Here is a 14,058-nt window from a genome sequence, read left to right as displayed (position 1 = left end):
ACATTTAATAAAACAAAGACAAACAAGACACAATGAGAATTTTAACTAAATTATATAATTAGACAAAATGTTTTTAAAGACTTGGATGAGAGACTCAGGGTCATGGAACTTTAAAAACAATAAAAAAAGCCAAAACTAAACCAAACATGCCCCCTAGAATGAAACTTGGACTTTTTCACTTTCTTTCTTCAGTTTTTCCTTATTTTTTTTCAAGGTCCTTAATTAAGTTGCAGATGGTTCTGAAACAAGATGAGACCTATGTCATGACTTGGTTGATCTTACCACGTGTACAGGAACATGTTGCTGTCTGCTGCTTCAACTTTGTAAATTGTTTTATTTATCATTCCTCCCTTACTATACTGTGAGCTAAAGAGTGAAAATTACCTTCCCATTTGTCACCATCAGATACATTCTTCAGGTCCAGATGTGGAACTTGGACACCTGGAGCCTCCTCGGGAACATTAGAGCTGCCATCCCCCAACACTTCTGAATCAGTGTTTGCATTAAGATCACAAGTCTTGCTACTTGAATCCTGTATTTAAAGAACAGAACAATTTCATTATCACTGAGCAGCTGGAAATCTGGTACTTAATCAGTTCCAGCACTTCTAAAAATTTTAAGGAAAAAAAAAAACATCTTTCCAAGCTTGAGGAATTACAAATAGAGACACACACCCCCAACAGCAGTCAATTATTTACACTACAAAACATTTCTTACATGAGATGCATAAGCATAAACTTGCTGTGCTGCCCTAAGTTTCTGTGAAGTGACATGATAAGCTCTCTAACAGAGTCTTGAAAGTCTTGCAGCACCAACCACTGTATGATGTTAAAAGCTAAATTTGTGTTACTTCACATTTGTATTTCTTATAAGATGTGGTGTATCTATATATAAATGAAATCTTTCTTACCAGAAACGCCTCTGAAGATATTCTATCATTGACATCAAGCAATATACTATTTTCCCTAAAAAGAAGACATGGACCTCATTATTATTTTAAATGGACATTATCATTTAAATGGACAGTAAACATTATACACTCCCCATATATATTTTTTTTTTTACAAACCCCATACAGTTTTAGCAGACAGGCGATGTATTTACTTAAGGCAATGATTAAAACTCTGGGAGGTAAAAGTTATATTACTTTTTTCCCACTCTCTGATCTTCACATTGAATTTCAAGTTGTAGCCATGTAAACAACAACGAGATTTGAACAAAGCTGGAACTAAAAACAGCTCAGACCTTTATTCTCAAATTGAGAGTAAATATTTTAAAACTCAACAGAACTAAAACTGGCATTTCAATCAGTGCTGAACTAAAGCTGCAAATTAACAACGCTTTCTGGCTAGTCATTGTTGATAACATTAACTCTTCAATCATTAAGAGCAATAAAATGTGCCAAAACATTTTAAAGAAAACAAATTTTTATTCTTCTCTTTCTCTTGCCCAGAGCATAGGACTGTTCACAAAAAAAAAGCTGTAGGTTAATCATCTAGGTTTGTATGAGTACATAAAAACACAAACCTTTCACTATTACTTTCTCCATCAACATCTTCATCTTCATCGCATGATTTCACTAATACGTCTGCAGTCTGTTAGGGAAAAGTGTGTTTTTTTAGAAAGATTTGGGAAAGACTCTCCCAACAGAAAACATTTCCATAATCATCTCTGACCACCCTCAAGACCCTCAAGAACTAGAAGCCTCTTGTATGTGGGGATGGAAATCCCACTTTTTAAGCATGTGACATTTTTACATTCTCAAGTAAGGCAAGTGTCCAGGTGTTTTAATCACCAGAAGTCAGACAATGACTTTCCATCTCCAGATAAACCATTTTTATTATTTCTTCAATAAAGTTGTACTTAAAATTATCACTCATGACAGGAAGTTTGAAACAATTAAAATCATGGCAGTTTGTACATCCTAGTCTCAGAAACAGTCATGCCCAGCATATATGAAATGAAACAAGTCTGACAAACTTTTTAAAGGAGCTACTAATCCCTGTTACTAAATAAAGCAGCAGCTGAATTGGAAGGGGATGAAAAAGTGCTGTCAGTTCTATGACACCATCTCACAAAACAAGTTCAGATGAATCCATGTCACCACTTTGTTCACATGTATTTATGCCAAAGCCTGGTACTTGATTTCTTCAGGAAAGTGTCTTATTTGGGGGAATAAAAGAAAAATTGAAATACAAAATATATGTCATTTAGTTTTAGACTTCAAGAGTTCCTGCAAAAATATCTTTGCAATGTCTGAATATAACATCAAGTTACCAGGAAAGTTTGAACATATCAACAGTTGCTAGTTTTATGCTGCTGACAACAACTGACACCCATATCAGAAAAAAAGATGTTTCTTCTGCTGACATTATTTCAATCTTCAAGTCAAATCCCAATTTGGGGAAACAATTTTTAATTACAGTGCATTTGTCATACTCTAACAGATAATTTCCACCCTGGAGATGAGCTGTGTAAGTCTTACATAGTCACACTTACTGGAGCTGTGGAAACAGCTGCTTCTATTTCCATTTCAAACTCAAAGGAGAACTCACATGCAGAGCTTTCTTTTCCTACAACCCTACATGTTCCTCTCAAAATCCTTCCACACAGGAAAGCCACAACATTTGCCTTTAACCTCTCCCCAAAAGGTACAACTCTCCAACAACATTTGAAACAGAGCATTAAAAAGATGGTAAAAACTAACATTGAAGAAAATAATGTCACATTACCACTGACAGCAATGGACAGAAGTCTATCAGAAAAGGCAAAAAAGGCCAAGAGTGACAGCAGGTATGACAACAAAAGTATTTCTGTTGTGCACTCCCAAGCATCATGTTCCCCTTTATATCCAACACCATGTTTTATGTATTTTGTGCTATAAGATAACAATCTAATTATTTTTTTAGAAGTTTTGGCACTAAAGCACAAGGAAAGAACCAGGACAATGAATACAATTTGTGAAATTTAATTCTGGAATGGGATTCCAAAACAATATGCTAGTTTGTGGGAACAACTAGAAAATTTGACTTGCTGGTGATTCAAGAGAGTAATTTAGGATCCCCAAAAGCAAACAAAAGCTCAACAACAGAATACATCACAAGAGTGAAAAGCACTATGGAAACATTTTGTGTGAATAAAAATACAAATTCCAGACGACTCAGTTTCACTATGCTAAAGCATCCATTCCCACCTTTTCAAGTTCAAAGACCCATTAAACTCTTCTGGTTAATTTAAGTCTACTAACAATAGGTTTGCTTATCTGGTTATCTTTCAGGAAACCCTCAGGAAGATTTATGGACTTACAGGCAAGAAGCTGAAAACCATTGCAGAAACTTCTCTACAGATGTGTAACAAACATCTCCACCCACAGAATTAACCACTTAGCTTTGTAACAACAAAAGTGTCAGCAAAAAAAGAAGAAACTACAGATTTGATTTTTTTTTCATTAGAAGGGATTATCTGACAGCTGCGTATGTGCTGCTTGATGCAGAATGGAAGAATACTCTCTTCTCTTGCACTTTACTGTTATCCTTGATTTCATTTTTGTCAGCACATATTTTACAGAATTCTTTGATTGCATCAACTGGAGAAGAGATAAAGATGTGCTGAAAAGAACAGGACATCTCTGCCTACCACAGAAGAAACTGGAAATAGAGAGGAAAGGCTGTAAGTAGCTAATGACAAACCACACCTTCCTAGCACAAGCACAGCCAAGAGGCTGCAGAGTCTCAAGGTGACTGCTGCCCTTTCCTGATCCATGCAAGGGGACTGTGGGCTTTTCTGCAATCTCAGCTCTACAGCCCTGTTCCTCAGGAAGCCTTTACTAACACAGATGCTGTTCTAAGCAGAGCTATGCTGCCTCATACACCGACTTACCTCAGCAGAAGGAAGGGCTGGTATCTGTCAAAGGAGAATGGAAAATGTCAGTCAGGGTCCAAACAAGTCACACCAAAATACACAAAAATTTCTCAGTGCACATGGCACAGCAATGAAGACAACTGCCTGCACAGAGCAAGAGCACCATGTAATGCCACATCAGAGTCCTTGGGAAAACTTGGATCTCCAGAACACTAAAGTTGCAGCAACTTATGATTTGATATACAGGAGACACTTCCTCTCACCTGAATGCTTTCTTCTTCCTCAGTTACAGTATCATGTTTTATAGCTTCACTGTCTAAATCAGTGCAAACCACTTCAGAGCAGTCTCCTGTGTTTTCACTGCTACCAGTGTCATTATCTTCACTAACATCATTCCTAAAGATACAAACAGAAAGACTTTAGAAACCTGTTGTTACAACTTTAAAAGAAAAGAAAAAAAAAAAAAAAATCCCAAAAAACCCACAACAACCACTTTTATTAGCCCCCTTAAACATTGTCAAACATCAGAATGTTTTTTGTTTGGGTTTTTTTTTTTTTAACAGAATTATTCTGACCTGTAGGGAAAACACATTATTTATGTGATATTTTGTACATCCATACATGAGAGACATATTAAAATGTACTTATTTGGTTCTTGTCTGAAAGGCCAGGCATACACCCCACACCTACCATACCAATCTAAGGAATTAAAACACAACAGCCAGAAGCAATGACATCCTGAAACTACAGTGACTCGATGACCTTGCTGAGGCTACACTCCTCTCAGTAGTGAAGCCAGTTAGTTTATAGCTACTATCACTATGTTCTCCTCCAGTGAGAAATCCCATTATTTCTAACATTTGGTCTGCCAAGACTTCAACTTACGGCATGTAACATTACAGCCAGACTAAAACTAATTGACACCATATTTGTATCCACATGTATTCTTTGTGTGCCACCACCCCTGTTACCATCTGACTGTCATTCATCACAAGCCTTTGACTTGTTTGCCTTCCTTCTCCTCATCCAAAAAGAACTCCAAATCACATTAAGAAAGCTCCTTCTCTATCAGATATAGAGATAATAAGCAGGACAGGTTGAAAATTAACATTCTAACTTTTTTTTCTTAAATCCGGCCATTAAGTTAATGCTAAGAAACTGGCACTGGATCACTGCTTTTTTCAGTTCTTAATTTAACTGTGTATTTGCCTTGTGCACAGTCAGCTGCTTTAAGGAACCCAGACACCCCCTTCAAGAACGATATCATGTATCTTCTCTTACAGCTAATCCACAGTGGAATGATGATCAGAAGCATTTGGAATAGTGCCTGTGCCAGAGGAGGATACTGGTTTCAAACCGGCAGTGATGGCACTCAGAGCCTCCCCCTCTGAGATCAGCCAACCTTTACAGCACTTACACTGGCACTGAAGGAATTCAGCTGCTACAGGGCTGCGAGACAATTACCCACTTACAAATTACTTCTAAGACATTGAACCTTTAGCACTAAAACTCAGATTTAATTGATCATTACCAGCAATGATTATTACTTTTATGATCCCCTGCAAACTTTATTCCTGTCTTCTAAAACCACTAAAGATTGAACAATTTAGAAAAGAGCATTTGAGTCACTGAACATTTCATGTATTTCAGGCTCTGTTCATATATTCCAGCTCTGAGCAACAAAGAATTTAGGTACTGAAATCTTAACAACACATTTTTGAAGTGTGGGTATTAATCACAACTATTTGTTTTTAATGAAGTACCAAAAGGTACCAGCTGCTTCCAAATGCTACCATGGCAAATCACCACACTCAGAATCTGACTTGATTTACAAGAAAAATAAAATCTGATCAAATAAGTTTGGAACACTAGCAAATAGACCCACAGTGGTCATTCTATCCATTTTTGGCTGTTTCACTGACACTGGCAGCCAGAGCAGTAAAGTAGTTATGATGACATAGAAAGACAGGGTTATGAAACGGAATCTACAATAGCTTCAGTATGTTAAAATTTTGTCATAAGTCACATTGGTGAGATAAAAATGAAAGTAAATTTAAGTGAGTAAATTATGTTCCTGTGCTACTTGCATAGAATTCAGCAGTACAGCAGACAGACTTCATGGCAGATCAATTTAAAATATCTGCTTCAAGGGCTATTGATTACTGGTACCTGATAGAAGTTGATTTGTTTTAAGATAGATAAAACTGAAGTCAACAGCCAAAGTCATAACTTTTGGGTTGAGGTAGGGGATTTGGGTAGGTTTTTTTGGAAGAGTTAAGATACACAATCCTACATAATTCATTACAGACACAAAAAATTCTTACTGGTTGTTAGATCCTTCCTCATCCCCACTGGGATTTTTTGTTTCATTGTTACAGCCCAGTCGTTGTTGCTGTATATGTTTCAGATCATTATCTAAGCTGCTCTGCAGGTCGAAAAGGTGCTGTTCTACAGCTGCTCTGATTGTTCTTTCTAAAATGCTAAAAAAGAAAAAAGACAGAAAAGTCCTATTAAGAGTTCTGCTTTTGCATTGATCAGCTACACAGAAAGGCAGAGATAAACTTTACATGACAGGAATCTTTGATGGCAGTACTTCAAGGCAAAAGAGACTAACTTTTCCAAAAACACAGTGGAAATTACTACACTTAGTATTTTTGAATCCATAAGATTTACATAAAGTGTTATGAAATTTACCAACTGTATTTTAAGAGTAATCAACACATTACAATAACTAACGTATTTTTTAACAATGATACACAAAAACTTACAAAAGCCTTCTATATTCATGTGACAGTAAAATCCTGTCTGAATTCCACTGAGTTCATTATCAATGGTGCTCAAGTTACAATGTGAATGCTATCATAATATTATGTAAAAAAACTTAGATGTATAGTGTAAAACCAAAGCTTTGGACTATGGATGCAAGCACACTGTGCTCTCAAGCTCCTGCAGTCAACACCACTGACAGGTATTTCTGCACTGGTGTTAAATGCCATCAGTGAAATTCTTCATACTAGAATATATTAATTTACAATTGTAATCATGAAATTTACTGCATTTTTTGAAAGGATACATAACTTCCATGCATGTTCTAGTAAGGGTGCAATTCAAACATTTTATGCTTTCATTATACTTACTCTGCAGAGGCTGGCAAGATACTTATGGGAGAGATATGAGCACTGCAATAAAGAAAATAAAAGTTAATATAATGCAAAAAACTTATCTACTTAATAGAAGTCTTGAAGTCAACAGAAAAAAACTTTAAAAAATACTTAAATATTGCATGTGATGGAGCTAATAAAAGAATAAACATGTAAAGAACACCCTGATTTGCAGTTGCTTTATTATTTAAATGACGAAATCTTAAGAAGCACCATCACAAGGCAGAAAGTTGCAGAAGCAGCAATGCAGATTTCTGTTTCTCAAGAGCCAATATTTGCTGTGTTACAAAGCTCCAAGCTGTCAGATGCATGGTCTTTCCCATGGGAAATACTAATCATTTTGTAGTCAAACATTTCCTGACACCTTGCTTAAGAATGCAGATTTTAACCTTGCTGCCTAAAGCAAATTCCAAATTACTCTGCTTTCTTCCACAGGTTCTTCCCACTGTTGCATAATTTTGTTCTGCAACATTCAACAGCTCCACAGCACTCTCTGAGCACAGCTACAACATTTCAAGTAGAAGGCAGATTTTGGGACAGGAGTCTGACTTTTGTAAAGCACCTGGAAATCTCCAGGCAAAGCCACTTCATCCTAGAACATTAAACTCCTCAAGGGAGAAGTGGGAGGGTAGAAATCAACATAACTAACAAAAACAAGTCGGTTAATTCATGTGTGTGTGGTCCCTCCACAACTTTTCATTAATAAGACTAAAATTTTATTTTTAAAAAAATAAAGCTTGAGACAAAGTGACAGTAAAAAATAAAAGATGATAAACCTACTATAAACAGCCATGAGTTGCGGCACACACACACTTCACTCAGAAAAAAGTAAATATTAATTTCAACTTAACATGGAGGGAGGAAGGTAAAAAAAGGCCTTTTCCTTCTATTACAGTTAACTAAGCTCAAAAAGCTTAAAAATATTTTATTCTGCTCTTTATCATGCAATAACACTGTTGCCAAAGTTGATTTAAAATATTATTTTCATGAATGCATAAGGTAAACCCTGAAATACAAGGGAGTTTGCCACTCCCCAGGAGAACTGAGCAAGTTCTGTGAGGTGCCCTATCAGTTTTGACTGCTGTGAGCCCTGCCTGCACTAAAAAAATGCAGTCTCTGTTTACTCATGAACAGTTTCAACACAGCAAACACCTTGGTTAGGACTTATGAGGTTTATTAGTAGTTCCACCCCCAGAGAAAGAAATCACCTCAAGCAGACTTTCTATCTTCCCTTCCTCCAAGTAGATGAAACACAAGCAATAAAAGGCTCTCAATTAAATATAAGCTGATAAAGGAAGTGGTTGAAGTATTTATTTTAAAGTAACTATACAAGTTTGTATTAGACACCTTGTACTAGGCCAAGAGCAGTGTGCATAGCATTTAAACCCCATATGGCACAAGTGAACAAGTAGGTGCTCATAGATGCTTTTAATCTTCTTTCTTCCCCTTTTTTTAAGTGGAAACTGGCTAACAAATCAAGTTCATCTTATGATTTGTGTGTTTGCCTGGTGAAAAGCCAAAGCTGATCTATTCCAAATTGACACAACAGGCAGCACTCAACTACTATTTCAAAACGGACACAGCTTTGGGAAATTAAAACACCTGACACAGATGCCAGATCTTGTAGCCACTGATTTCAAAGCTGCAGATCAAATAACTGAGGGGGAACATGCTGACATTTTGTGTTTTTCTTACAAACAAAAAAATGGCAGGTAGTTTACAGCTTAGGATATTCACATTTCACTTGTATTTCCATGTACAGAAGTTCAGCATAGCCCTACAACATGTATGAAGTTGATTTTCTGATAAATATACTTTATATTAACAATATGTGAAATGAAAAATGAAAATATGAAACTACAAGTTTAGCTTCATGAACAAAGTAAGAGAAAGGAAGCATGATCTTGAAAAAAAAACCTCAATAATATTTCAAAATATAAAAAAATGTAGTTTTAAGTATCCATCTCCTTAAGTTCTACAAAAGTTGCATTACAAAAGGTATGCTTGTATTCTGAAGGTACAAATATATAACTGTGTAGATTGAAATTGATTAACTATTAAAATAGTCACTCTTTGGACAAATTGGGATAAAAAATGAGGCAATTAGAGCACAGAACACTGCAACACCCTAATTGGAAAAGAGAGCAAGAAAAACTCAGTCAAGGGCACAAGTATAAACACTATTAATAGCAAACTGCCATGATTTGAAACCTTTTATTCTACCACTTGAGACAATGAGGAAATGTGTCAAGAATAGGGAGAATCAAACTCATCTCCAAGGAATCCAGACCATTTCAGGCATGGTTCAGAACAAAATTTTCCATCCCAGTGTGTTAACCTTCAGCCCCCAGTACAGGATGGTTCTCCAGTGCTTTCAGCCAACACCTTTAGGAGCATTAGAGGTACTCAGCAAAAGCTGTGCATAAATCAGCAGTATTACAATCCTAAAGAATCCTCTTACTGTATGAAGAATATCTTAACATCTTCAACAAACATCTTAACATCTTCAGCAATTAAGCACTTTCTGAAACAAATGTGACAATCTTAGGTGAAAAGCCATTACAACTTCTGAGCCCACCTACCACAGTTGAAGGATACTTTTTAAAAGCTGTAATTTATAATGCCAGACAGAGCATTCACGCAGCATGACACAGCAAGACACAGAAGGTAAACATTTTTGTTTCATAATGCTAACTCCCTCCTGAGAATCCCTTCAGCACTAGCTCCCTATCCAGAAAAGATCCCAGTAAAAATGCACCTTGAGCAGAAAAATACATTAACTGGAAATAAAACATGTTCAAGTTTTTCTTGGTAATTTCCTGACTATAGTACACATTCTTATTTCTCATTAAAATAATCAGTTGTGGTATTATTTCATTTTTTATCTCCAAACCACATTTAATCTCACATAATTTTAAAGTTAAAACCTTACTTGCAATCATATCAAAATGACATTTTCTTTTCATATATTTACCTGTGCAGCAGAACTTTGCAGGCCATTCTGATTATTTTTGCTATCCCAAAAGAGCACTTCAAGTAAAAATGCTTCATCTGGAAGGCAGCAAAGCGAGCTGTGGGCTGCTGGCTGTGCATGCTGCTGGCTGTGCTCCGGGGGCTGCCTGTGAGCGGCACCTCTGGAGTGCTGCACTAAACCCTGCAGTCTAAATAGAAATCGACTGCAACATGAGGTCACTCCTGACAATAAGCTGCCCAATCAACACTTGAAAGCTCTCCTAACGGGTTGTTTACAGATTTTCCAGGATGGAAGGAGGAAAAAGTATTTGAATGCTAAAAACAGCACAACATAAAAATAATAATGTGTTTTCTAGCAATTTAGGCAGCTCTTCTATTCAGTCAGCTATACCATGAATTTTGTCTCTCTTGGCAGGTGTTAATGTTATCACTAGTCTCTCATCAGAGCAAATTAAATTACAAAAGGGTTAACAAAAATATACCAGAAGCAGGGTGGATGTTGCCCTTGTCACTGCATTTGGTAGAAACAAAGCAAAGTGTTTATACAACTTACTGCCTGTCATATCTCATATTTTTACACACAGAATTTTGAAAACTCCAAAACCAAAGAGCTTTCATATAAGGCTTCTGACTGACAATATTTGAGATGAACTGCCCAATTAAAAAAAATACTGCTTGGCAAGGCTCAGGGATGAAAAATTTGAAATAATGACAGAGAAGGATTCAAAAGTACTTATTTCAACAGCGTGTCTTAAAATTCAGCTGCAATGCTGAGTCAGCAATTCTTTACTCCAAAAGTAAGGACAGCAGAAGGGAAAGAGCCATGGGGAAAAGGCTTCTGGCAAGGGAGAACAAGTTTCCTTCACGTGCTCAACACCAACCTGTGAGCAACAAATGCTCCCTGCTGGGTAATGGGCTCAAAGATCACTCCACATGTTTATTAGAAATACCATTTTCAAGCAGTCACTAAACCGCAGTGCATTAATGATTTTCCACATTCTCACAAGATCTCTAACTCGAAGTCAAATTAACACCATGCAGAGCAAGAAAGTCATAGGTTTCAGCAAGAACAAAGAGAATTAGTAGAGAAAAAAGGCAGTAAGCAAAATTAGAAACGAGTTATAGTCCAAATAACAAGGAGGAAGGTCAGATGCCCCATTGTACAAAACAAGATAAACAATCTCTTTTAGTACTCTTCATAGAGAGACTAAAACACACAGATATTTGGTTCCCAAAATCTGACAACAGCAAAAAGGCAACAAAACCCCATTCTAAAGAACTGCAAGAATCATGTTTAAGATCTACTTCTCCTCCCTTTTCCTGCATAAGCTGCCACAGGCTCCATATCAAGACAAAGGTAAGTAATCCAAATAAAACTGCATTAACATTTGCTTTCTTAATTCTTTTTTTTTTTTACATCAAGAAACTAAGACCAAAAAAGGCCACTAAATGCCTACATAAAAGCCATTAGGTTTGGGAAGATATTTACAATATTTACAGTGGTTAAAAGTTTAATAAAGAACACTTTCTCATTCACTTTACTTCCTTTTAAATGTTTCCGGCCGTTCTTCTGGTTTTACAGTCAAAATTATCTTCTTCTAAAGGATTCCTCCTTATCCTTCCCCACAAATTATGTAAAATGCCAACCATAATTAATGCCTATTCATTTTTAATTAACCTTAAACATCAAGTAAAAATGTTTTTCTCTTCAGGCTATCCAATTTAAACTCTCAAACATGTTGCGTTTGTCACTATTGCTGTGTTTACACATTCCAGAAGCAACCTAATACCTGTGAATAGTTAAACTGCAACTTCTTTTTAAAACTAAACTGAAACTAAAAATAAGAAGCTTTATTACTGATAAAGATAATTAACTATTAAAATATAATTTCGGTTACAAAACAGAATCATGATTCTGTCATTATTTGATATTTTACAGTTTCTTGCCATGAAGCAGAAAGAAGTTTGCAGCCAGTAGCTGAACAGATTCCAACCAAAAATCCATATTCTTGAAACTATCCATTCTTAGGCAGTAAATTATTTGTGATTTTTCCTGAATTTCTTCTGCTTTTAGTGACATTTTTATTATAGATTCCTCCTCACTCCTCCCTACAAGTTCTTACATGCAATGCCCATACCAAAGACATGCTGGAGAGGGGAAGAGGTAAAATTCACCATCTGTAGAATGAGAACTTGAAGTACAAGTAACAAAACCTTGCATACCTCAAACAAGTAAAATATAAATCTGTGTATTACAAGCAAGCACTGATAAGCTCTCAAATCAAAGTAGGATTTTGTTTACACACTTTTATGAGAATTGCTCTTAAAAGCTGGGTCACACTCCAACATTCCTGCCTATATCACATTTTGCAACTTCCAAACCTGCCACAGCTCTCCAGCACCGCATGATAAGAAACATTCCCAGGATTTCCCATTGGCTGGACGCTACAGAACAGGTTTGGATCTACCAGTACACAGATTCTTCTTATTTCTGCTGTAAAATTTACTGTTTAAATACAACATTACAGTTTCACTAAAATATGCCCTTTTTACCTTTCCCTGCATAAATCCCCATACTTAATCTGATCTGATTCTAAAGGCATTCCTCTGCTGAATTTCAGAACAGTTATTTTAACCCATATTTTACTATTATAAGAACTGCACCTACTTTCAAAGCTTCAGTTTGTAGACACCAAAACTTATCTCAAAAGTCTTAGTTGCTCCCTCTGACAGAATAAATTACAATCCAAAGTTTAGATCCAAACTCCAAGGCAGAACCAAGTTACCTTGTTGATGCTGTAACATTCCTGGAATCTGAGAGACTCCCTGTCATATCTAGATGCACCACAGCTGGCCTTTCAACAGGTTTCTCTGTGCTGTCTTCTGGAAGTTCTTCTGACTGCTCAAGCTTTACATCTTCCTCTTCTTCCAAGAGATCGTTGATCTAAAAAACATTTCATCAACATTAATGGACTGAAAAGTTCCTCTCAAGAGGTCCAGGAAATTAAAAGAGCATGAAAGGTATCAAAGTAACATAAAGAAGGAGAACACTTTTCAATTTTAGGAAAAACAGGCACACTAAGCTTGTTTTTATGGAAAACTGTAAATTCTACACCATTAAAAGGCTGCTCCTGAACAGTGGACAAAAATTGAAAAGAAGCACTTCTGATGCTATAAATGAACACAAGCAGAATGAAGAAATTATAAAACCCCAGCCACACTGGAATCATGAACTACAGAACCTTTCTTCTTCTATGTCTAAAACAGATAATTCTCCTCTATTCCACAGATAGCCTTATCCATGCATCAGAAGTATTTTTAAAGCCTCCTAGGGAAGGCTATACGGAAGTCTATGAACCCAAACCTCAAAGCTGAGAATGAACATTACAAAGTTTCTGTGCTCTTGTCTATTTTTGTTTCTTTGTTTCCAAACACAGACATTTCTACTAAAGCAGCAAAACACTGCCAATTCAAAAAGCAAAACAATATAGCCAAGTGGCAACTCAACACAGAAAACTTAATTTTTTAAAAAGCAACTATGTCTAAAACATGAAAAGAAACAAGAAAAAAGTGATTCTGATTGACTCCCAAGATGCCTCTGTGATTGATTAATGATATCTCAATCTTGCAAACCCAAAAAATTAAAGCATCAGCCTCAAGAAAATACACTTTATAGCATCTGTCACCAGTGTAAAACAAAAACACTAAGTTAAGAAAAATTGAAACGTCAGAAGTTTAAGACTACAGAGAAGACAGAGAGGAGATATTTGTTAGTTTTTAAAAAGGGTGTAACATGTTATGTGGCACTACATTCCAGGCAAGAAATGTATTTATCCCTGATTTTCTTCTGTAATTGCAAGAGGTTGTGCCAGTGAAGGAAAGGCAAGCCCACCCACACACTGGGGCAGCTGCCAGCAGGGCTGTGCCCGGAGGGGACAGCGGCCCTTCTGTCCCCACTGCACCACCCGACACAAGTGCACTGTTGACATCTGGTGGAGACACCACGAAATTAAAGAGACATCCCACCAGCCCTCCAACTAAGGGAAAAAGCAAACAAAACCAC

General features: G+C 36.4%; 1 protein-coding gene across 9 annotated transcripts in view; it reads right to left on the bottom strand.

The window, feature by feature from the left end:
• FAM13B (family with sequence similarity 13 member B) overlaps positions 1-14,058 on the bottom strand; it is a 44,482-nt gene that overhangs the window by 13,861 nt on the left and 16,563 nt on the right. For all 9 annotated transcript variants that reach the window (XM_056502091.1, XM_056502096.1, XM_056502098.1 and 6 more), the window contains exons 7-14: positions 12,782-12,939; positions 6,999-7,040; positions 6,186-6,341; positions 4,125-4,257; positions 3,880-3,903; positions 1,528-1,595; positions 911-965; positions 385-532 (exon numbers count right to left, since the gene is read on the bottom strand). In XM_056502091.1, the coding sequence (XP_056358066.1) occupies positions 385-532; positions 911-965; positions 1,528-1,595; positions 3,880-3,903; positions 4,125-4,257; positions 6,186-6,341; positions 6,999-7,040; positions 12,782-12,939 (784 nt within the window). The remainder of the gene's footprint in view (positions 1-384; positions 533-910; positions 966-1,527; positions 1,596-3,879; positions 3,904-4,124; positions 4,258-6,185; positions 6,342-6,998; positions 7,041-12,781; positions 12,940-14,058) is intronic.

The sequence above is a fragment of the Oenanthe melanoleuca genome, chromosome 13 (genome assembly GCF_029582105.1).
Source record: "Oenanthe melanoleuca isolate GR-GAL-2019-014 chromosome 13, OMel1.0, whole genome shotgun sequence".
Lineage (NCBI taxonomy): Eukaryota > Metazoa > Chordata > Aves > Passeriformes > Muscicapidae > Oenanthe > Oenanthe melanoleuca.
This window is presented reverse-complemented; position numbering and strand designations above follow the sequence as displayed.